A 23,679-nucleotide genomic window follows, 5' to 3' on the forward strand; every position below is an offset into this window, starting at 1 on the left:
CATGTTTTTCACATAGATATAATATCAATGAATGAAAACCATATTAAAATCTTTGGATTCATTACACAGTGGAACAAAACAATACAGTTGTAATCAATGGAAATCAGAATGAACCGATGGACGAGTGCATTCAAAATACAGTTTATGGAAAATCACGTCACAGGTTGAACAAATTATTTTTTCAGTTATCATTTCCAAATTTTGCATTTTGTTCCTGTTGTTAAAACTACAGGAACACATTTTGATAGCAACGCCAGCAACTGTGTGTTTATGGAAAAAATGCGAGGTAACGTATTTTATACTTGTTATAGGTAAATATTTTGGAGTGCCGTTTTTTTTTCATTCGACAAGTCATCAGATTGGGTGTTGTGGATAAATGACATTTTAAAAAATGACCCTCATACATTTTATACCTTAACTAAAGTTTATTCAAGTTCAGGATTGAAACAGTACTTCTACTTTTTCTAGTATTTCTGTACATACTGTATGTATGTAAAAGTGCAGTGTATTTTTGCCCCCTCTACTGGCCTGTCTCCACGCATCTATCATGCAATGCTAATAATACTGTGATGGGAGACAACAAATTAGGGTTATTGCAATCGATGTAGCGATTTACTAGCCCATCATATCTCTGTGTGCGCTACACATAGTTCTTTCAGTGCTGCAACATGATTACAGATCAATGCACACAAAATGATTAAGATTCTATGTTTTGATATTCATTAACAGTCTTGTTGAAAAATGTTCAGCTCAACGTGTCGGGTCTAGTGTTAGAGAAAAATCACTTTGCAGAAAGACACTAGCGTGGTGTGAAGTGCAAATCGCTTAGGTGTCAAAAGTCAATTTATTTTCAAGTCAATAACCAATAGAAATAAAGTTCAATTTGTTGAAGAAAAATGAATTTATTCCCAAACAAGTTAATGTTTTCTCATTTGCACATACTAACCTTAACCTAACTACAACAAACATCGCTGTAAAAAATACAGTTCCATCATTTAAGCAATTTACACTTTAATAAGTTCATTAGTTGACATGTGACAGCCAAAGAGGAAGTACAAGATAACCCCTTCCTGTTAACCTCGTTCCAATCCCTCAAGCGCACTTTTGTCTGCGCCTCAAGTCTTCATCGAAATCAGCTTCATTTCAAGCCACAAATTCTCTCCTAACAATGTCTCCTTTGTAATACGGTAGAACCCATGTCTGCGCTAACTATGCATGGACAAGCCTGCGATGTCTTTTTAGGCCATGTAAACTGGAAAAGGCTTTGTTACAGTTTGCACAAACATACGGTCTCTCTCCGGTATGCGTTCGCATGTGTAGCGTGAGAAAGCAGGACTGGACAAAGCCCTTTTCACAGATGCTACACTTAAACGGCCTTTCGCCCGTATGGTACCTGCGATGGATTTTAAGTTCTGCCGAGGAACGGAAAGACTTGTCGCAGTCGTCGCATTTGAAAGGCCTTTCACCTGTATGGATCAAAGTATGCCTCACGAGGGCATCTTTCCCGAAGAAACCCTTTCCGCAATGCTCGCACGGGAAGCGCATGCCTTTGTGATGGAAGTTATCGTGCTTCAGGAGGCATCTCCTCGAGGTGAAGCTCTTCTCGCACTGACCGCAGGCGAACGTCGGCAACGCCTTATCGCTGAGGAGTTCGCCGGACTGATGCACGCGCTCGACGTGCCTCGTCAGAGTGACGCCGTGGCGGAATTTCTTGCCGCACTCCCAGCAAAGGAACGGATAAGCCTTGGTGTGTTTTTTCTGGTGCTCCACGAGGTCGGAGTACGACCGGAATCTCTTTGAGCAGTGCGGGCACTGAAACGGCTGGTAGCCGGTGTGTTTCCACTCGTGTCTGATGAAGCGCTTCAAGCTAGCAAACGTGGTCTGGCAGTGGGTGCACGTGAAGGGCTCGGTTGGGTTATGGACGTCGATGTAGTGCTTATGCAGTGCCTTGAACACGGGGAAGTTATCCTCGCACTGGTTGCATTGGAAGGGCGTGTGGGATTCTTTATGCATGGCCAACGCCTCCGAGTCACGCACCAGCTTCATGCACACCTCGCAGTAGAGCGGGTTGTGCGTTTGTTTGTGCGAATCCAAGGTGGACTTATACTTGAAGGCCTTGTCGCATTCGTTGCAGCGGAAACAGTGCCGAACGTCTTCAGGTTGGTCCGGGTCCACCTGTTGCTCGTTGTAACAGATGTTTCGTAAATGAAAGCGAAACGTCTGCTTGCACTTGAACTCGACGCTGCAGTGGGGGCAGTAGAACGGGCCATCCAGGATGTTTTTAGTGTCCTCTGGGCTTTTCTGTCCCAATTCTTTGGAGGACCTCTTCTCTTCAGTGGGTGAGTAATCGGGGTCGTCGGCCGTGCTGTTCGTCGGCACCGCTTCGTTGGCTGGCTCGCAAATAAGGATAGAGGACTTGTTATCCTCTTCTCCCGCTGTCTCTGCGTTCTCTTTCCGGCCGTCCGTCCCCGTCGTCGCACTTTGGCATTTATGCTGCTGTAAGAAGCGGAAGTTCTTGAAATTTCTTTGACACGCCGCACAAGAGTAAGTCAACTCTTCTGTGTGTTGACTCATGTGACGCTCCAAGAATCGGGCGTGGCTCACCACCTTGCCGCACACATTGCACGTTCGATCGTCCACGTCGTCGCCTTTGGCTGAGTTGAGAGAGCTCGAAAGCCTTTTTGGACTACTGTTACTACTGCCGGTGGCCGGTGTCCTTCCAGATTTCCTCCACTGGGACAGGAGCCGTTTCATCTTGAGTCCGCGATTTTTTCGCACCGGTCTTTTCAGCAAGTCAAAGTCTGGATCCCGCGCGCTTGCTGGCATTTGATAATCTTCATCATCAAGACGCTTCTTTTTTCTCCCGCGTCTGTTCGGCGTCTTTACTAAATTGTCAAGCACCGTCACCTTGCCATCCTCCCCTATGATTAGTGTTTCAGATAGGTTGTCGTGGTGGTCTTCCATTGCACAATCACCCGCACCTGCACCTTCTTGAGCGGCCCCTGTAACAGTGTCTGGCTTCTCCTCCTGACCAACTCCGAACCACGGCTTTTGCAAGTTTTCCTCTGAAAAGGGCATTTTGTTGCCGGCTTCAACCTCCATCTCTGTGCAGTCTGTATAAACCACGCTACTCTCTGGTTCCGTTCCTGCTTGCCCAGTGAGGATTGCATCTCTTTCCGCAGGAGGAAGACAGAGAGCGGACAATATGCCACTATCAACCTCACACGATTCTAGAAATAAAAAGAAGATACGGTTAAAACTCATGCTAATCATCCACATTGGTGCCTTTGTGCTAACAAATACCTGAAGCATCATTAGCCTGATGCTGAGTTGAAATCCATACATTCTTTTTTGGGTAAAACTGGGCAAACTAATGCTTCATGCCGTTTAAAAAAAAAAAAAAAAAAATTCTTGGGTTCTCAACTCATCTCACCAAGGCACTTATTTTCACATTGCCATTATCTCACAACCTACTTTAATAGAAGTAAATCTCAGAATCAACTAAAACAACAAAAAACTTTGGAGCATACAACAATGCCTTATGTTTTCAAAACATTAGTTCCCCAAATGATCTTTTTTTCATTCAAATAAATGCAAATGCCATTAATTCATTCCAGTGTGCACATTGGTCGCCAGGGAACTGTGTAATACAGACATTCAGATAGATACACACAGAAAAGACCTACATGGCTGACTCTGCGGGAATTTTGTCATTTTTTGCCTGTGGATATTATGATATTGTCTGTCTGTGACCGAACATTTTTTGTTCAAATATGTGTTGCTTATTTTGTTATAACACTGCAACATCAATGCTATTTGTTAGCCTATGCATCATGTGTTAGCATTAAGCTAGCAGACTTGCCTGCGGCAAAGCTATGTGGTTTGGTCCAAATACACATGTAATTCTTGGACAATAAACTTCAACTGGAAGTGGCAATAAACTGCTTGAATCTGCTTTTTTGAAGAGTGTTTCACTATCTTCCAAATCGCTGCTTGTCGTGACTTGAATTTGGTGCTACTAACAAGCGCCTAAATCTAAAAAAATTGTTGCTCACAATTCACATTGAAAAATTTAAATGACAGCTCATATCTTGGGAAACCTTTAAGTCGGGTCGCTCGTAAGTCAAGGCGCCGCTTTTTTAATATTGGTAGGTACCATGAAGACATTTTTTTTTTTGAGAACATTAATTGAATTGCTAGTACAAATGTTATGCTTACCAACATCCTCCAACTGGCTGAGGTCTTTGTGAGTGTCCAACACGGTTTTGAGCCCCTGAGAGACAGTAAAAGACTCCATGCACTCCCTCAGAACTGAAGAGGAATCACTTAGCAAAGATGCGATCTGACAAAGACAAGCAAAATGGTAACTGGCGTGTTTGTGGTTGAAAGCCAATGTTGGCTAGCTGCGGCACTGATAGACATATTCGGGATCACGGCATACAGCAGAGGACTGGACTTGGGAATAAAATTCTGTTGTTACGACTTAAAGCTCCTTCATTAATCATCAAGCAGGCTAACGTTTTTATTTGTACTTGTACTAGTAAATTTGAGTTGTCTTTGTTCTTTATTGGTTTACAATTCATTGTAACATTATATATTTTTAAAGTCTGGACCCCAGGAGGAACCACATTTCTAATTTTGGTCCTGATGTAAAAGGTTTGGGGAAAACCCGGCATCCAATAATTACAATTAGACGGGATGTGACCTACCTGCTGGAGAGACTGACTTGGAATAAGCTTTTCGAGCCTGGACAGAAAGAGCCACATCAATGTCTGGATTGCTTTGTCATATGTGGGACCAAAGTCTTCAGAAAAAACATCCTGCACACAAAACATTCACACGATCAACAAGGTTATGATTTTTAAATGGCTGTTATGCATTTTTTTTTATCATTCATGCAAACATGATCATGGTCAAGGTATATAAAATACATGTTAAATTAGCAGGGCTTTATTAACATAATTGCTGCGTCAAACTCGATTTTTGTGCCATTAAGCTAAAAAACAAACTTACTTGAAAAAAGTTATCTCTCTCTAAAGAATCTCTCAGCAAATTCCGCACAAGGCTCATAAAATGAGAGTCTGAAATGTCTGGCGTTGCATTATCAGTCTGCAAAACAAAAGAGGTCAAAATGGAGAGAGGTCAGAGAAAAATCAGACAGTGAAGTCAGTCCCGTGGTTTCATATGACAACATTGATGAGGGTGTGCACAAGCAAAACATAGTCTCTCTTCAACACTCCTATTGATCCGCCATATATCAAAGTGGGCGTCGTCCAATAATTCTGGACCCATGCATGCAGAGTCACGTGGAAGCAGGGGACTTTTACAGCTGACCTACGGACAATTTAACTACAAAGTATGCACATTCAAAAGGTAGGTACCATCAATATTTTTAGCTCAAATAAATCAGGTCCTTTTAATGCCAAAATAACAGCTTGAAGCAAGCACACGTAACTTCTTTTCAGCTAACTATGTGAGCAATAGAGCGAAAACAGGCAATAAGTAATACTTTGAAAATTATGTTTTAATAAGTTTAAATGTGAATTATGTGGGAGTGATGAAACTATCTTTTTAAAAATGTTTTTTTTAATTGTCTCCATTTCAAATTTTCATGTAATGTGGATGAGTCTGGAATGCATCGCTTGCGACAAATGGGTGGTTCATTGAACATGTAAAACATACGCTTTTAAAAACTTGGATACAGGCACTAAATCAGAATCACTTTTAAATCCAACTTCTGAGAAGGTCATAAGAGATAAAAGTTTTGGCCCATTAAATTTAATCAATCTATTTTTTTAATACCACAACCTGGATCAGAACCAGGCAGAACTCATTTTGACTTCCGACCCGCAGTACAATAGCAAAATGCTGTGGAACTCTGACACCATCTGACAGAAAGATATTATGGATGGTTATAAAGATGGAGTTTCAAATCGGTTTACCACACCCACCACTCACCTCTACTTTCCAAAGTGATTGAAGGCTTTGCATACGGTCGAGGTGTGGCTGAATGGTCTGGATGTTGGCAGTCTCCTCGGAGCGACACAGCTCCAGGATGAGCTACAGTGATGAAGAGCAAATACTACAACATTGAATATGATGATACTACATCTCATATTAACATGGTAAGTGTACATATATAGCCACAACATAATGACCACTTGCTAAATATAATTTTAGCCAATGCGTGAAACATTTTAGATTTACAAATTCTTGTGTGTTGACTGACACGGTCAAAGGTAGGGTTGCTCAGCATACTGGTATAAAAAAAAAAAACACTACCATTCAGCGCCATCAAAATTCAAACGATATCACTAGTGATGGGACAAGCAACACCGGTGCATCAGCACTGTGCCGAGATCTCAAGTGTGAAACCTGTATTGGTGCGTGTATCGCTTTAACAAAAAATCATGTGACCAATACAAGTGTGTCATTTGGCTGTGCTGTGTCAAATTGTGTTTATAAGGAAACAAACTGTATCGACATGTTGTGGGTTTGTTGGATGGAGATTGAACACTTTGGTGAACAAAATCCCATACATGAATTACACGTTATCTCTAAATTTTATTTGATGAATTTGTTATATATTACATGCTCATTTGAGCCTTTACACAAGCGGATTTTGAACTCTTCTCATCAACAACTTCACTCAGCAAACAAATGGATCAAATACAATTATACAAAGATCACATTTTAAGTACAAAACTAGCAATTGAATAAAGATTTAATATTTCACAAGCTAATGTTGGGTCAGCATGCAAGTTTATCCTTTTTACATTATGTGACCTGCAATGATTTTTGATGTACAGCAGATGTCAGTGTTGACTGACCAACACCGTCTCAATACAGTGTCAACACAGTTCGTGTACTGTGTCAATACACTCCATGAGTTATCATCAACCCATCACTAGATATTCACATATTCTTGGCAGTACAGTATGACTAACACATCTTAAACAATACACAATGTTCAACAGATGGAGGCATTTCAGAGATATCATTCAGAAATTTTTCTTACCCGTGCTCTAAGACCCAAAATTAGTTCCGCACGTTGCCTGGTTGAGAGGAGTTGAGGAACAATTTCAGTAACCATAAACACAAACTCCTCAAGCAGTCCATAATCCGACACAATCTTGTGCTCTATCGTCTGCCAGATGGCTGCAGAGACCAGACGAATTGGTGGAACCAGGAGGCGCAGAGTGGGGAGGGGGAGAGATGGCCCTAAACGTGGAGAGAAATGCAGTACTAAATCATGGTCATTTTATACAATGACACTGACATATTTGAAAGGAAAAGTGATCATATTAATAGCGCAAAAACGTACATAACTATACATTAGCCCAGTGGTTCAAATATGCAGAAAGAACTCATAACTAATAAGTACATCTTTTACAGACGAAAATAAATGTATCGTGTTGAAACAAAAAATACGCTTATTCACATACAGTGTAAGGAATCCTGATTAGTTGCCTACATAAATCAAATGTATTATCTTTCATCTCAATTGACGCACTAGTAGGACCCCAAACACACTTGCCGTTCCTTGCTGCACAGTACAACTCAATAGCGGTTTAATTAGACCAGTAAGATTACATTTCGGACTAAAGGCATGTTTTACTGTAATTAGCAGTGATACATATAATAAATTGGACGACGTGTTACTTGGAACCAGGCTAAATCGTGTGCTAATCTTAGCTTGTGACTGCTAAGGCAGCGGAGGATCAAATCAACATTTACAACAATTAGCACATACTTTTAAGCAAACATTTCCGTAATTCATGCCACAGGCAACTTAAGTAAAGTAAATGAAACGATTTCCGCGCAGCAACAAAGTGTATTTTAGCAACACACTAGAGTCTGACATGAGTTAGCAATGCTATTCCCGCGCGCCCACGGCGTTGCGGCCTAGCTAAAACTAATCCGCCCAGTTTTTACTCACCGGGTTGCTCGGAGGAACCTTCATCCATCCTAATATATTCCCATTACACCACGGTAAAGAGAATGTGCACGTATTGGTCAACAGTCTATCTCCAATGCGTTTTTTGTTTTTTAAACAGAAGACATCGCAAAACACCATAGGAAATGGAGCTTTGTGCGTCAACGGCTGCCTTTGCGTTCCGTTCGGAATAACATTCCGGCGGACAACACTTCAAATTAATAGTTCCACTTTCCATACAAATTGTCAATACTGTATCCTTTGACGATTACGTAATGTTGATTTTTTTTTAGTTAAATATTTCCATTTCCAAAACCGTATAATCTTGTGACTCAAAAGGCCAGACTGATTGTCCTGTTTGATTAAAGGGCGTTTAGGCGCCGATGCTGCTACTAAATAATATGAATAAATGATAAATTGACCATAACTACCTCAAAATTAGGCCTGGGTAAGAATAATTTCGACTGTCTGATTGAAAAAAAATATAAAAGTGCATATAATGTCGACAGTAAAGTTCAAGATTACAAGATGTTTGTCAAAGAAACTCCCTTAAGACAATATTTGTTCATGAGTTCATTTATTTGTTCAGCAGTGAGTTTATTTGGACGGTACCTCATTGGTAGTGTGTCAAATCCTGATAGAACTCACCTAGAGTAGTTGTCAACCTACTTTGTTTTTTAACCTAGAATCAATTGAAAGTAGCAAAAATAATTTTATTTTTGCATCAGTGGTTCTATTTAAGACAAATGAAACAAACAAAAAAAAAGAAAGAATTTGTAAAGGGGGCAGTGAGTCAAGACAACTACTAGATTTATTTTCTTGTGGTAACTGTTGCAGTCAAAATATTGATGGATTATCAATCATAAATACATCATACAGACAGAAATATTTGGATTCTTGGCCATTCCACCAGCAAATGAAAACTGGGACACAGTTGTCATGCTGGATCGGAAGGGTCTTTCCGAAATGACAATATTTAAAGCACATAATTGTCCAAAAAGTGTTGTGAAAATGAAGAATCAACATTCCAAGGAGAATAAGGGCTTTTGCAAAATGGAAATGAAACAAAAATCATTTGTCTCACAAAAGCTGTTAGCTTTTAAAGAAATGCCAGGAAAAAAAGAGTTTACATATGGAAGAAAATAATTGAGACAAGGACAAGGTGGCAAATCATCTAGACTAGGGGTCACCAACGTGGTGCCCAGGTGCACCAGGTAGCCCCCAAAGGACCACATGAGTAGCTCGTGGGTCTCTTCTGGAAAAAACACTTCACCAGTGATGGGTTTTTTTTCTTCTAGGAATGCTGTAGAAGGGGTCTTTTGAAAATGTAAACATCTGCAGAGATTTATAGAAATAGTGTTGCATATGATGTACATTTTTATTAATACGTTTTCCTAATTATTGAAGTTAACCCACCAAAAATCTTTGCAATAATATGCTCTATGTCCTTTCACTAGTCTAAACATGGCATTCTGATTAATATTGCGTTTGTGTAATATGAGTTATGCAGCAAAATCCACCCGTTTTTAGGTATCTCAGGGGGCGGCCATTTTGTCATTTCTGTCGACTAAAAATGACATCACGGTTGTTCAGGGCTCAGGTAACGACCAATCGCGGCTCACCTGTTTTCTGAATCTGAGCCATGATTGGTCGTTACCTGAGCCCAGAGCAACTGTGATGTCATTTTCAGTCGATAGAAGTGACAAAATTGCTAAAAACAGGTGGATTTTGCTGCTTAACTCATATGCCACAAACGTAATATTAATCAGAATGCCGTGTTTCAACTAGTGGGCCTGCGTGTAACATATTCTTGTCAAGAAAATGTTTGGGTTGACTTCCACTTTAATTATGAATCACATATAAAGTTAACTTGAGCAAATTTGTGTTTTATTTGCGACAGCATTTTCAGTATAATATACAGTATACGGAAAAGAGCGGATGAAACTGACAAATTCATTAACACAACCGTTTCATCCGCAAATACTGAAGCAAAATTGCTGTTGAATAGCTTGGCTTTTTATCGGTCATCAAACGCATTTTTTGATTCATGAAGGCGAATTTCAAACAAAGACCACATTCGACCTAGGAGTCATGAATTAACATTTAGCGCACCCAAAAAAATAAAAAATAAAGGCCGGTGGTGCACACCATTTTCTCCGACGTCCTTCAAGAAAGTAACTACAGTATAGGCGGTCCGTGGTTAATTCCGGTCGCGACTAATGCAAATATTTACTGTCATTACAAAGTTACAACTGCGTTAGCGTAGGCTAGTGATAGACTCCGGCATGTCTCTACCTATCTTCAAATTTGGATACGCAAAGCCCAGAACTCATAAACGGAGGAGTCCTAACTTGGAACTGCATGCACCAGCTTCTTGTGTCTATTCAAGCTGTGACGCTTTGAGAAACCCTTGATGCAAATGTCGCATACGAACGGCTTCTTGCCCGAATGTAGCTTAACGTGCTCATTCCGTATACCGATTGTGATAAAGCCCTTTCCGCAAACATCACATTTGAACGGCCGTTCGGTCGAGTGGTGCATGAGAAAGTGCTTCTTCCGCTCAGTCGCCGTCAAGAAAGACTTGCTACAATCAGGAGCGTTGCATTTTAAAGGTCTCTCCCCTGTGTGGATCAACTTATGCCTGGCGATGGACGACACGGAGAATGACTTGCCGCAGTATGGGCACAGAGAACGGCGGATGGTTTCATTGAGGTGTTTCCGCTTCTGGTGCTGTATCAGGGCTCCTTTCTCTTTAAACGACGTCTGACACTCAGCGCAGAAGTATTTCTTTTCGTCTTTAAACTCGCTGTGGAGGAACCGATGGTGCCGTAGCAGGTTGGGCTTCTGCGAAAAGGTTTTCCCACACTCCCCGCAGAGGTACGGCTTCTCCTTCGTGTGAACTCTTTGATGCGAGACGAGATCGTAATCGCTTCGAAATCCCATCGTACAAATGTTGCACTTTAACGGCAGATAACCGGTGTCCCGCCATTCGTGTCTGATTAAATACTCCAGCCTGGAGAATGTTTTGGAGCAGCAAACGCACTCAAATGGTCTGTTAATCTTGTGGATATGTTGATAATGTCTGCGCAAGGGCTTAAAAAGGGTGAAGGTCTCCTCACAGCGAGTGCACTGAAATTCCGTGTGGGAGGCCTTATGCCTGTCTAACGTCGTTGCATCTTTTAAGACTTTCCTGCATACGCTGCAGTAGAGTTTGTCGTGGGTCATTTTGTGGGCTTCCAGCGATCGGCCGTACTTGAAGGCCTTTTCGCAGCCGTCGCACTTATAAAGTTCCTGGTCCGGCACAGGATCCGTTTGCTGTTGAGTGTGATCGTAGCATTTTTTCACCAAATGCGTCTTGAGAGATGAGAATAGTTTGAACCTGCTGTTGCAATGTAGGCAGCTATACTGACCGTCGGGGAAGTGGGTTCTCATGTGAGTTTTCAGGTTGGTGCTCACTTCCTCGTTGCAGATGAAGCACTTGACTTGACGAGATTTTTTGGGAGGAACATCCTTTCGGCTGGCGAGACGCTTTGTGCTGGTTGCGGCAGATATTTTGTTTTTATCTGTGACGGACGTGACCTCATTGAAGAAATTTGGAGATGATCTGACAGAGGTCACATCAGACACATCCTCACCAGAGTAGCCGGACCATGAACTTGGACTACTGGGAGCGTCCTCATCTGAATAGAAAGACCAGGAAGATTCTTCGCTTCCTTTGTCCTCGTTGTCAGAGTAATCCGGAGGTCTCGCAACAGATGCTTTAATTTGACTGGGAGCAGATTTCTGCACTGGGAGATCCTTTTTACCGCCAAGTGCTTTATATTCTTCCAACAAAGGCGTTTTCATCCTTCGTCCTCGGTTAAGACACACGGGTGGAGACTCCAAAGACCCATCGCATGTTTTCCTTTGAACACAGCTATCCGATTTATCCTGACTTTCTACATTTTCTTCGTTGCCTGTGATTCCTTCGGAATCACATTCTGCCATTCCACGAGCTTCATCAAACTCTCTCCTGACCTGATTGCCCGTGGCTGTTTCAGATGCAGCAGATGCGCATGCAGGGGTCTCCTGCAAGGAATGATCTTTTACTGCAGCACGCTTGAGAGCAGACACGATGTAGGTGTCATCCAAGTAAATATCTGTAAAGAGACAAAATGATAACATTGTAGTGCTTGATTCATTATTTAATTAGTAGGTCAGCAATCAATAACTATAGTATACAAAACACCCGGTATATCAAGCCCAAGATGTGCGTTGTATGCTTTTACAAAGACAATAGAGCATATCTGTTAAAAAGTTGAAATTAGGTGGGAGAAGCCATTCTCAAATCGCCAAATCAAATCAATCCAAGTAACTGAAAAAGACTTGCCGTTGTGTCCAAGTAGGCTGTGGTACTTGTGATACTGAAGCAGAGTTTTGAGCGCATCACAGCCACGCATGGCCTTCAAGCAGTCGCCCAGAACAGACGCCACCTCACCGCATGTGGAGGCAACCTACATGAAAACAAACGTGTTTGTGAATATAACTAACGTCTTAGTAATGTTTTGACAGTTTCTTGTATGTACCTGTTGGAACGTTAGCCCAGGAAGAAATGTCTCAAGTCTGGAAAGAAAGACCTCCATAAGGGACTTAAGAGCCTTGTCGTATGACGGGCCAAACTCCTTGGGAAAAACCTCCTAAAAGGAAAACAAATACAACACGTTTAGTGTCTGGAAACTGTATGGCACCCAAAGAGATGTGAATTTTCTGTCACAGCAAAATGCATACAGTTGCAATAAAAAGTAGTGGATCCTTTGGAATTACTATGATTTCTGTTTAAATTGGTCAAAATGTGATCTTTGTCACAATAGACTAACATAGTCTTTTAAAACTAATACCAAACATTTTATGCTATCAACAGAGGATGGATGCTGCAACAGGACAATGGCGCCAAAGACAATAAACCTTCCGGAGTGGAGTATGTTGTGTTCAGTTAAAACATGGTAACATCGTATTTTTAATGGCATTTCCCCTATATAAAGATCACATTTTATGACCAATTTATGTAGAAATCCAGGTAGAGTGAACACCAGTTTATCGTGGGGATACGTTCCAGACCCACCAATAATAGGTGATGGTCTGCCATAAACCATACAAATTTGAGGGTTTTAACCCCTCCCACAGCAGCTCCAGCGTGAGTGTGCAAAACATGTTGTTCGGAAAAAAAATCCAAGGTAATCATCAGTATGACACATGTTTTGTCTGGTTTGCAGCATTAGCACTTACAGTAAAAAAGTGTTCCCTCTCAGCAGGATTGTTCAGCAAGTGTTTCACAAAATCCACAAAATTTGAGCATGGATTAACATGGTCGTTTACAGCACAGGTCTGCAAAACATTGTGAGATCTCATAAGCATCAGAAATAAGGTGACTTGTGCGACCATTCCATAGCTTCATTACTTGAATATGATCTTCAAATAAGGTCACATGCATATTAATACCTTGACAAGGATGTTCATCCTTTCCAGGTGTTGCTCTACATCACTGAAATGAGCCTTGCCTTCCAAATGACATAACTCCAGGATCAGCTAAAATAAAAAAATGGGATTCCATGAAATTATCAGGATTTCATTTTTATTACCAGTACTGTAGTGTGTGCTTGCTTTCTAATTTGGAGTGACAACCTAACCTGTGCTCTGAGGCCCAGGATGAGTTGGGTCCGCTGACAGTTGGTGAGCAGCTCTGGCACGGCGTCTGTAACCATGGAAACAAAATCCTCGAGCATCCCATAATCAGCCACAACTCGCTGCTCGATGATCTGCCAGATTGCCGCAGAGACGAGTTTAACTGGTGACACCAGTAGGCGCAAAGCAGACACTGGAAGTTGCACACCTAAATTAAATATGAATAGGTTTATTTTCCAATTGCATCAAATAAACATATATATAAAATATCCGACGTGCACACATTTAAAATGAATGTACCTGTATTCATTTTTATTTCCCTTTGAGTCCAGTAAATGCGGCCAGTTTTCCAACTTCTCTCTTCAGTGCATAAAATTGTCTTTCAATGGTACTTCATACAAGTATTTCAAAGCAACATAATGCGGTTACTCGCATTTAAAGTTAGCCAGGAAACCTCTAATCGTATGTGCTGACAATACGAATAATATCTATGAAAAAAATTGTGCAAGGCGTTTACTGTATATATAAATCCCTAATCATCAAACTACAGCGACTCAACTGTTAGCCGGTGTTCAAGCTAGCTTGTCCGACGGTATTTTGTGTCCGACTTGCATTTTTTTTCATAGTATACGCATCCGTTCCGGTTTCAAGGACCGCATCGTTCATAAACTAAATAATTGCTTGTCAACGTCATTATTTTGAACTGGGTGATTGAATATAAAGGATTTAGAAAAATATTGACGGTCGTCGACAAGTAAACGCGTGCGCCTCACAGCGCAGAGGTTGTGGGTTCCAGTCCGGCCCCGGCCTTCCTGTGTGGAATTTGGATGTTCTCCCTCCTCGTGCCCGCGTGGGTTTTGTACGGGTACTACACCCCCTCCCCCCAATTCCAAAAACATGCACGGTAGGTTAATGAACACTACTTGTACTACTGCGCAGTTCCCTTTGTAAGAGTAACCAACACAAGACAAGCGTCAAGAGCGATTTCATATTCTTTATTTGTTGTGGCATTGGCAACATGTGGAACAAAACTAATAATTCAAAGTTTTGAATTGCCTGTCTTAACTACAGAGGAGTCTGTAACATGAGCAAAATCGTGCTCTAAAAGTTACAATTTGCTGTGTACAGAGCAGCGTGACAATTGTGACTTGTTCATTAGAAAAGAGATGAACAAATACCTGCATCCGCCAGAAATATTCAAAACCTGCATTACTGTTTTCCTTAACAGTTAATGAGCACACGCACACACAAGTATGGTGAATTTGATGTTTAGAGAAAGGCATTTGGTCTTAGACGGTGCTCACTGTGATTTCTAACATAATGTGATGAATATCTTTAAGCAATCTATTCAGTATTCAATACGGTATTAATAACCGATACTGATAACTGTGAAAGCACTTCAACAGTAGCATACTCCTAAATTCCAATCATGCTTTTTTACACTAACTTTCATGACTGTAAATATAAAAATCACATGTTAAATAAAAAACAATGGCTATTTACTGCTAAAACTAAATACAATTTTATTTTTTTCACCAAGTTTGGAGGATGCAATGTCCTCTTCTCAAAATATAAGTCAAAGAAAAGCAATCTGCATTTATTTAGAACGTACAATCCCACACAGTGAATAATATCCCACTATAACGGTTTCAATATTATACAAGGCCAAATGAAATTGTAAATGCAACAAAATCTGAAACATATCTTCAGAGAACAGTTTTTTTTTTATGTATAAAATATTACCCACTTTGTTGTCTTTCCTTTATACAAAGTAATAAAAAAAAAAGTATATGCAAGATGCATCAAACAGACACCCAATAAGCGTTGGACTAGCTTCTACAGAAGTTCTGATGCTAGGTCAGTAGCCGATGCTCCTTCTTGCTCTGTCTCAGGCATCTTACTCTGGCGGGAGCGGAAGAGGAGGGAGTGGTGGTGGAGGAGAAGTGGGGAGGCTCCAGGTGTCCACTGCATCTCCCCCACCCAGCCAGTCCCCATCTTTCAGTCTACCAATATGCTCCTTTTTGGCACTCAAGCGGGCAAACTCAGCTTCTTTCCTTTCAGCACTACAATGAGAGAAAAAGTTGTTACACAAAACACCAACACATCCTAGCTCTCCAAGTACCACCACCATGACTAAATTTAAAATACAATAGTGTAGTAGACCAAAGTCTAAATACCCCCAAAATAAAGGTTTCATTCCTAAAACATCTTTAAAGGGTAAGTCAACCAAAAATTTTCTCGACAAGAAAATGTTCTAAGCAGGCCCACGAGTCGAAACATGGCATTCTGATTAATAATTATTCAGACACAAACGCAATATTAACCCGTTGAGGCCTACAGCGCATGGCTAAACATCTCTCTAAAGCCTGAAATCGACTTAGGAATCACGCTGTAAAACTTGGAAGTTTTCCCGGAAATTCAACCCCTACAAAATATCTCACCCCCAGTAGCAGAGAGAGGGTAGAAAGACGCAACAGCGCTCCCAGTTCTAATGGTAGAAACGCGGTTATGCGCTTCCGTCCGTAATGGGTTAATGAGAATGCCGTGTTTACAGTAGTGGGGCTGCATAGAGTGGGATGACTTCCCCTTTAACATCGTCAGCCACTGTAACACTGTGCTCAGTATGAACATTAACACTGCAATTAAATAGAGGAAATCAAAAAGTGCACATAAAATAATGAATCAATTAAAATCCATTGCACATAAGTTAAATCGTACCAAAAGAAACGTTTTTAACAAAGCTCTTATATCCACTGACGGATGTAAAAAGGCTGCAGCACTTGCCTTTCGTTACATATAAGTAGAAGAAGTCGCAGTAGAGGATGGTTTGCACCACCCCTGCAACAATGGCGATCATGTCGAAGAATCCCTCAAAGTAGAACCTCCATATCCAGTTGATGAGGTACAAGGCTCTGTAGAGTCCCAAGAAGAACAAGTAGTGGGTGGTGATGGTCTCAGCCTCGCCCGTCTTGCTGATCATGAAGAGCTGAGGCAGGATGGCCACTGACTCCAGGTAAATGGAGAAAGTCCACAAGATCTGGAGCAGAGGAAAAGACACAACGTTGAGTATACACAGGAGCGGTATTACTGGAATGCACAATGTATTGTGCCATTAAAACAATTGTTTTGCTCATATTGTACCATATAGGCCCCTTCCTATGTCACAGTACGTTCCCTTTCCGGTTTTGTTGTTATTACATTGACATTAGGTTATCTTGACACTCTTCTGTGATGGCTTTGCACACAGAATAAAACAAAAAAAGGAATCACAATGCTTCACATTGAGCCAAAGTCTCTCAAGGACATTCTGACTGATGCCGCAGTGTAAATAATACTGAGGGTAAAAATGTTTCAAAACTTTCTTATCGAGGGAGCGCATGCAAACATGCGGAATGTCTGACCTCCAGCGGAGAGAAGTCGTGATTAACGAGAAATGCGAGGCCACTGATAGGAACGACGAGAAACTCCACTCGGAACGTATCATGATTTCCATCATACGTGGCTTTGAACTTCATGTAGATCAGGTACACGGTGGCGTATGCACATCCGATATAGATTATCTGAAAGAAAAAATGGGCAGCAGTCACTCCCTCCACTATGTCCGAGACATTATACCCATCCGCATCTAGTCAGGCAAGTACATATACATTAGGTTGAGCAACACGTCTCACCTTCATGGTTGTGTTGTAGAGGGAGATGAAGGATGTGAGCAGGTCCAGGTAGCGAGTGGTGAAGACCAATGCAAAGAGGACCTGACTCTTTCCGGAAATTCCTGAGAAGAGACACCAATAATCCATAGCATAAATGCTTCCCAATGATTCTTTATTATCGGTGATGACATAAATGCGTGCCTTGCTTCGTATCTGACAAATGACACACACCAGGGTGCTGTTTGATGCCACGTCAGTCAGTGAGCGGACATCTAAAAATGTATCCAATGCACTTCATGTCAAAATGCAAATTATGATAAACGGAAAAATTAAGAGCACGGGTTATTGTTCTGAGAACAACTTGACTTTCAACCTTTTAATATAGAGGCCCGCTGCTCTAACTAAGCTGCAAAGCGAGTATAGTTGCTTTTTAATCGCACTCCGAAAGAAAATGTAACTAGTTTAGCAGTAATTGCACTGTCAAACATGTCACATTCATGAAATAATTTACAAGACACACCTGTAACAAGCGACATTAGCAGGTTAGCTAAAACTAGCTGACAAGCAAGATACGACTACAAATGCGCACATGATCGAATAATGGAACTTGACGTGACATGAGGTTATCTGCACTATATTAAGTGCTAAAGGTTGCTGGTGAAGGTATGAGGCGACTTACCGGCGCAAGACCGGGTTTTCCATATTTTTAGCAGCAAGATGATGATGGCTGCTAGGTGGGACAGATCGCCGGTTAGCCTAAAGATATTCATGGTTCAGAGCACTCCAGCAGACGTGAGGGGAATGAAGACTCCGCGATAATCTAAAAGAGTCTCCGATTACGAAAAATGTGTGGCCGTATCGTTTTAGATAAAAAGCCCACGAGGATAAAGTGATTGTAGGTCGCTAAGATTGAGGGGAAAATGGCGAGTAATGCGCGACGTGGCTTGAGGACGTGACCAAGACAATAGCCAATAGGACATCGCATCCGCTTCAGTGTTCAACCAATCAGAAGAAGAGTTTACTTATTTATCATCATTTATGCACACGCGCGTTGCGTTTATTTTAAAAGATGCGCTCGGAATTTCTTTATTCGGCGTGGACACATGAAAGATAGCGAAAAGCCATATTATGGAATTTCTTTATTCGGCGTGGGCACATGAAAGGTAGCGAAAAGCAATATTATGTAACCTCGCATTAGCTGTTATTTAAGTATGCTGAACAAAGTACAAAACATATTTTTAAGAATATGGATCATGACAGCTCTCCGTTGCAAAATGAAATCATATTCTTTATTTAGGAACTCATTTCATTACAATACAAATATTACGTATCACAACCCCCTCAATGTAGATATTTTACTACATTGTTCATGGGACAAAACTGAAGAAATGTCACCTTGCTATAATGCAGTCAGTGTACAGCTTGTATTCGTGTAAATTAACTTTCCATGCAAATAACTGAGCACATAGACACGTCTAAACCACTGGCAACAAAAGTGACTTCAACCCTAAGTGAAAATGCCCAAAGGGGTCAATAATTTGTATGCCGCAGCTTGCATTGGAGTCATCCACTCCACTACTCCATGATACCATAGAACTATTTGGGGATGAGACTCAAAAGAGTCTGGAATGAAATCTGGCCAATCCATCACGTCATCACAGTCAGCTTCTTCAGCAAGGCAGAGGTCATTTTCGGAGATGTGTTTTCATGATCATACTGAATAAGGCCCTGCCGCCCAGTTTCCAAAGGGAGGAAATCATGATCTGCTTCATTATGTCACAATACAGCTATCGCTCCCCGGTGCCGGCAGTTTTCGTCAAGCCCAGGGCATGACACTCCCACCATAGTGCTTGACTGGAGGCAAGACACACTTGCATTTGTATGCCTTACCACACACACTTGACACCATCGTAACCATATAAGTATATTTTGGTCTCATCAGACCACAGAATATAGTTCCAGGAATCAGTGTCTTTACTCTGCTTGCCTTCAGAAAACATTTTGCAAGTTTGTTTGTTTGTTTGGAAGAGGGCTTTCTTCTGGTATGACAGCCATGTAGACTATTTTAAAGTGGTGTGCAATGATGTGCTGATCCCAATCAATCTTAGCCTAAAACACCTTTATGAAAAGCAACAATTCTTTTCAGATCCCCAGAATTTCCATATTGAATTTCCAGTGACCATTATAACAGTCACAGCAATAACATTTAAAACACAAAAGACCTTGTACCACTAATGAGTCCCATGAGACCAATAAGGAAAAATGGTTACATTTTAAATTTGGACATTTTCACTTGGAGGTGTACTCACTTTTGTTGCCAACAGTCCAAACATTAATGGCAGCGTGTTAGGTTTTTGGGAGGGGACCGGACACGATTGTACAAATTTTACAGCTGTTCAAACTGTTATTTCTTCAGTTATCCTATAAAAAGATAAAATATTTACAAAAACGTGTGGCATTCACTCAATTATGATTCATATTACATTATAAAAAAAGAAGCAATAATGGCACAGTTTGAAGCTTGATCACAACTTAATTTTATCTTTGAATCTGTACATGATGAGTTACTGAATTTCACAACACAGCACAGATTTTTAAGTTTTTGTAAAAAATGTTTTTTTTAAAAACTCTTGAGGGAACTTTAACCCTTTAAACTTAATCTATCATTAAAATCAAGTAAATAAGTAAAAAATCAATCAGTCATGTAAATCATGTAAATAAATGTGCATTTAGATATGATTTTTCACATTGATATGGAAAGAGATACTTTTTTTTTTTTTTTTTAATTTCCCACACAATGACATAATACAGCCCTGGTACAGCGATGTGTAGCTCTTACCATCCCCACATAGTTTATCCTCTTTGTGGTAGGGCAATAAAGTGGCTTGTTTGAAAATGACGAGGTATCACTGTCACATAAAATGTTTGGTAAACATAAAACCTGCACTTCCATTCCAAACAAAAACATAATGTCAGTTCTTTGATTGACTTTCAACCCACCTTTTCAGAGGTCATTTGGCAAAGTCGATAAACCCTCACACCAAGCTTCGTTCTTTATTGACCGAACTCTTCAGTCACGTTTGACGCCTTAAGAACAAAAACTGCATCATCGAGAACGTAGTAATCGTTGTACATGTCCCCCTCGCAGAGGTATGGCAAGCGGGTCACAGTCTCCACCTCAAATCCCGACTTTTGGAAGACGTCATGTGTCAGGTTAGTTACTTGCTCCTCCCATGTCTTCCCTTGTATTTTTAAGTGTTCTTGGGGACGCTCCCATCTCCCACCTATTGAGAAATTGCACAAAGTTGGGGGGGGGGGGAAGTGTATGATAATTGTCCTTAAAAAAGATAAAAATCACAAGGAATTTTATGACAAAGCAACAATTTAGTCAAAGGTGCAAAAATTCTTACTCTGTAAAAGGGCTAAAGGATAAACAGAAACAGGAGGTGTTCTGTAGAAGTTACCCCAAAATGTACTAGTGTAATCTGTACTGTCTTGAACTGACCAACTTCGATGTAGGGTTGGAAGGGAAGAACAGCAGCCAGAATGAGGCGTCCAGTGTGAGGAACGAGCGATCTCCTGATGTCCCGCAGGAGATGGAGAGGATCCTCACAGCGGTCCAGCAGGTTGAGACAACTGATCACATCGTACTGCAGGCCGCCCCGCTGCCACTCGTCGATACCCAGCAATCTGTGGATGAAAGGCAAAGATAGGCAGGTGTTACTTTCTAATTGGTTTATTAGCAGCATTGGCTCACATTTCCACAATAGCAAGACTAATTAAAATTTTTAAAACAAGGTGAGGTGAAAATCAGCATTTTAGATTGGTCTAGTACAGTATGCTTTTGACTTTTGTGCTTTCCGTGGATACTTATGCCAAATTAACCCATATGCTTTAATTAAAATTACCGCTGAACAAATAATCCTATTTTTTTATCTGGTGAAAATTTGCAAGTCATATAAATAAAACAAGATTACCTCAATTCATTACAATTAAAATCAAAGGTAGTAATGTGGCGACTGGACTTTTCCAGAAAACGGGAAAAGTCCATTGTTGAAAAAAGTATTATGCAGTGTGATAAAAATGCATTATACAAATAACACTGGCATCCCTATATACATTTTTGACACTGATTTTAAAAAATGTCTTCGCTTTTTTCAACTTTTACATATATATTTTTTAGGTTTGACCTATAAAAGCCTGCGAAATACGGAAAAAAAATCCCCTGTTGCTGAACTTAACTCATTCATAAATATTATTTAATAATGTATTACATATAATAATATTGATATTATAAAAACCTGATGAGCTAGAGAAAAAAAACGCTCAAAGTGCAAAAAGTAATCTAAAAAAAGTTTACTTCCTTCCTACCTCTGATTAAAAAATGTAGTCAAATTTTGTTGACCAGTGTGTCATTGATTGATTTCTCATTGTTTGAAAATAAATAAATAAATAATCAATTCAAAAAAAAAAAAAAAACACTCCATGGAGGATGGTGAGCATTACTGTCAACGACACTATTTCACTCCCAAAAGCTTGCAAGTAATTCACACACACCAGTTTTTCAAGATACTATTCGCTTGGTCAATTTAATAGAGGAGCGAAGAGGTGGAGGACCACTGTATAAAAAATCCTTACTTGAAATTCCTCCTTTGCAGATGCCATTTCATCGGTGGCGAGACCTCAGTAGCATAAATCTCTCTGAAATGGCCTCTCATCATTTCTGTGACAGCACCATCACCGGCTCCAAGGTCCAGAAGTTTCTCTGCCTTCCAGTCTGGTCCGACCTTAAGAAGTTTCTGGAATTGCTCCACGGAATACACAAACATGGACCCACGACCGAGGAACCTAAGCAGGAGGGTACACGGGTCGAAAAGTGTGCTACATCTGACAATGGACAACTTTGTGTTTTTACTCATGGACTCAGTGACTCACCCATTGATGGAGGTGCGTGACACCAGAGGGGTAAGAACACTTGAAACAAAGGAGTGATAGAGTTGTGTGAACAACCAGTTCGACTTCTCAATGCTTTGCTTGAGGAAAGCCTTGGTGCCTGAATCCAGATGACTCTGAACAAAAAGAGGTCGCAGAGACTCCCCAAGCAGATCGGGACGGCATTTGTACCACTGGACAAAAGAAATGAGGAAGATGGTAATGTAAGTTCTTCAAAACCACACATGGTTCACTACTTTGCAGCTGAAGAAATGTTAGAACCGAGCGAGAGCCAGAGACCGGATTTGAACCGCCAACATCAGATCTGTATGGCTGATGTACAAAAATCTCGTGCATAATATGCCAGTTTTTAGTACAGAACATTATAAAACTCACTTGAACACCGCAACGAACGAACGGCGGTAACTGAGCGTGCCTTACTGCGCCACGCGGTGACATTCCTACCTCCTGTGTCTCCATCGCTGTTCCTTCCCCTTCGCTCATCATGTTCACTAAAAGTGAGCGTGCCAGTGGACCTCGCGCGTACTTAGCCGTCCATATCATCCTGATGGAGTGCAGAAAGACGACGTAACCCAGCACCCACGCCACAAAAATCAATGTCCTCAGCTGTAGATGACACATAACGCACAACAACTCTTGTGAGCAATCGGACACTTGAGCATAGACACCGTCGGGAAGAAGCGAACTCACTCGACCGGAGAGTGCAGCGGGGTGTTAAAATTGAAGAGAAAAGAAGATTAACGGATAAAGGGGGGCAGTAATCGTAAATCAACACGCCATGACTTAATTCATTTCCAAAACAAACAAACAAACAAACCCAACCAAGGGTGTGGTGGATTTAAGAAAAAGCCGGCTACTGTTCATCCGCCAGCTCTTGACAAACCCACTGAGGTCCCTGCCCAGAAGGAAAACAAATATTTCCGCGTAAGGAGAATTCCGGTGTTACCGCTAAACACGTCCGGATTCGATGACTCGAGCTTTCCGGGGACTTAGAGTCCGTGTCTCTTTTGGTCATTGGATACCTGTATTATGTTTTGAAGCAGATATTAAAAATGGAAAAAGGACTATCTATTTGATTTTCATATTAAAATACAAACGCCAAAATTTAAATACAGCTTAGTTAGTTGTCTCGAACGAGTAAGGAAAAGTCTGTTTGATTATTTTGTTTAATTCTACAACGAAAATATAAATCACGAGACAAATCGAAATAAGGATCATATATTTGTTTTCAATTCCCGGAAGTTGTCATCGACAGCATTTCTTCTACTGACCAGGAGATGGCGACAGCGTAGCGTCTGAAGACGATATCGTGAACTGAATTGTAACGCGGAGAAAATTGTTGGTATCGTCTGTTAAAGAAATCCATCCATCCATTATCGATACCGCTTATCCTCACAAGGGTCGCGGGGCGTGCTGGAGCCTATCCCAGCTGTCTTCGGGCAGTAGGCGGGGGACACCCTAAATTGGTTGCCCGCCAAT

At 41.0% G+C, this 23,679-nt stretch overlaps 4 protein-coding genes across 7 annotated transcripts; all 4 read right to left on the reverse strand.

Moving 5' to 3' along the window:
• Nucleotides 1-825: 825 nt before the first annotated feature.
• Nucleotides 826-8,125, reverse strand: LOC147129443 (uncharacterized). Its single transcript, XM_086017118.1, has 7 exons — nucleotides 7,940-8,125; nucleotides 7,019-7,221; nucleotides 5,959-6,060; nucleotides 5,014-5,109; nucleotides 4,710-4,820; nucleotides 4,219-4,342; nucleotides 826-3,230 (listed from the first exon to the last, which is right to left on the reverse strand). Exons 1-7 carry the CDS (start codon nucleotides 7,965-7,967, stop codon nucleotides 1,210-1,212), a joined length of 2,685 nt encoding a protein of 894 aa, XP_085873244.1. The 5' UTR covers nucleotides 7,968-8,125; the 3' UTR covers nucleotides 826-1,209.
• A 1,516-nt stretch (nucleotides 8,126-9,641) lies between these two features.
• Nucleotides 9,642-14,299, reverse strand: LOC147129444 (uncharacterized). Of its 3 annotated transcripts, none has more exons than XM_086017121.1 (7): nucleotides 13,898-14,299; nucleotides 13,603-13,790; nucleotides 13,415-13,501; nucleotides 13,202-13,300; nucleotides 12,502-12,612; nucleotides 12,306-12,429; nucleotides 9,642-12,075 (listed from the first exon to the last, which is right to left on the reverse strand). In XM_086017121.1, exons 1-7 carry the CDS (start codon nucleotides 13,905-13,907, stop codon nucleotides 10,283-10,285), a joined length of 2,412 nt encoding a protein of 803 aa, XP_085873247.1. In that variant the 5' UTR covers nucleotides 13,908-14,299; the 3' UTR covers nucleotides 9,642-10,282. The 3 variants fall into 3 exon arrangements, with proteins under 3 accessions (XP_085873247.1, XP_085873245.1, XP_085873248.1); XM_086017119.1 differs by having other exon boundaries at nucleotides 13,603-13,805; nucleotides 13,898-14,298; XM_086017122.1 differs by lacking the exon at nucleotides 13,202-13,300 and having other exon boundaries at nucleotides 13,603-13,805.
• Nucleotides 14,300-14,571: 272 nt separating this feature from the next.
• On the reverse strand, nucleotides 14,572-18,256 carry LOC147129445 (ER lumen protein-retaining receptor 2). Its single transcript, XM_086017125.1, has 5 exons — nucleotides 17,927-18,256; nucleotides 17,269-17,369; nucleotides 16,999-17,157; nucleotides 16,382-16,634; nucleotides 14,572-15,660 (listed from the first exon to the last, which is right to left on the reverse strand). The coding sequence occupies exons 1-5, from the start codon at nucleotides 18,015-18,017 to the stop codon at nucleotides 15,626-15,628; spliced, it is 639 nt and encodes a 212-aa protein (XP_085873251.1). The 5' UTR covers nucleotides 18,018-18,256; the 3' UTR covers nucleotides 14,572-15,625.
• A 115-nt stretch (nucleotides 18,257-18,371) lies between these two features.
• Nucleotides 18,372-23,188, reverse strand: mettl9 (methyltransferase 9, His-X-His N1-histidine). Of its 2 annotated transcripts, XM_086017124.1 has the most exons (6): nucleotides 22,891-23,187; nucleotides 22,645-22,806; nucleotides 22,183-22,373; nucleotides 21,886-22,095; nucleotides 20,753-20,937; nucleotides 18,372-20,531 (listed from the first exon to the last, which is right to left on the reverse strand). In XM_086017124.1, exons 2-6 carry the CDS (start codon nucleotides 22,741-22,743, stop codon nucleotides 20,302-20,304), a joined length of 915 nt encoding a protein of 304 aa, XP_085873250.1. In that variant the 5' UTR covers nucleotides 22,744-22,806; nucleotides 22,891-23,187; the 3' UTR covers nucleotides 18,372-20,301. The 2 variants fall into 2 exon arrangements, with proteins under 2 accessions (XP_085873250.1, XP_085873249.1); XM_086017123.1 differs by having other exon boundaries at nucleotides 22,645-23,188.
• Between the last annotated feature and the right edge of the window lie 491 nt (nucleotides 23,189-23,679).

Source organism: Filicampus tigris, chromosome 19, assembly GCF_054856515.1.
Source record: "Filicampus tigris isolate MCC_2025a chromosome 19, RoL_Ftig_1.0, whole genome shotgun sequence".
Lineage (NCBI taxonomy): Eukaryota > Metazoa > Chordata > Actinopteri > Syngnathiformes > Syngnathidae > Filicampus > Filicampus tigris.

Excerpts from the sequence above, each read along its gene's own strand:
- LOC147129443 (XM_086017118.1), bottom strand. The coding sequence starts at position 7,967 with ATGGATGAAGGTTCCTCCGAGCAACCCG. Across the intron at positions 5,110-5,958 it reads AATCACTTTGGAAAGTAGAG|ACTGATAATGCAACGCCAGA; the intron begins GTGAGTGGTGGG and ends TTTGTTTTGCAG. Across the intron at positions 3,231-4,218 it reads CAGCCAGTTGGAGGATGTTG|AATCGTGTGAGGTTGATAGT; the intron begins GTAAGCATAACA and ends TTTTATTTCTAG.
- LOC147129444 (XM_086017119.1), bottom strand. Across the intron at positions 13,301-13,414 it reads GGATGAACATCCTTGTCAAG|ACCTGTGCTGTAAACGACCA; the intron begins GTATTAATATGC and ends AATGTTTTGCAG. Across the intron at positions 12,613-13,201 it reads AGAGGGAACACTTTTTTACT|GAGGTTTTTCCCAAGGAGTT; the intron begins GTAAGTGCTAAT and ends TTTTCCTTTTAG.
- LOC147129445 (XM_086017125.1), bottom strand. The coding sequence starts at position 18,017 with ATGAATATCTTTAGGCTAACCGGCGATCTGTCCCACCTAGCAGCCATC. Across the intron at positions 16,635-16,998 it reads ACGACTTCTCTCCGCTGGAG|ATCTTGTGGACTTTCTCCAT; the intron begins GTCAGACATTCC and ends CCTCTGCTCCAG. Across the intron at positions 15,661-16,381 it reads CTACTTATATGTAACGAAAG|TGCTGAAAGGAAAGAAGCTG; the intron begins GCAAGTGCTGCA and ends CTCTCATTGTAG.
- mettl9 (XM_086017123.1), bottom strand. The coding sequence starts at position 22,821 with ATGTGTCATCTACAGCTGAGGACATTGATTTTTGTGGCGTGGGTGCTG. Across the intron at positions 22,096-22,182 it reads TCACGCACCTCCATCAATGG|GTTCCTCGGTCGTGGGTCCA; the intron begins GTGAGTCACTGA and ends CCTCCTGCTTAG. Across the intron at positions 20,532-20,752 it reads CCAACCCTACATCGAAGTTG|GTGGGAGATGGGAGCGTCCC; the intron begins GTCAGTTCAAGA and ends ATTTCTCAATAG.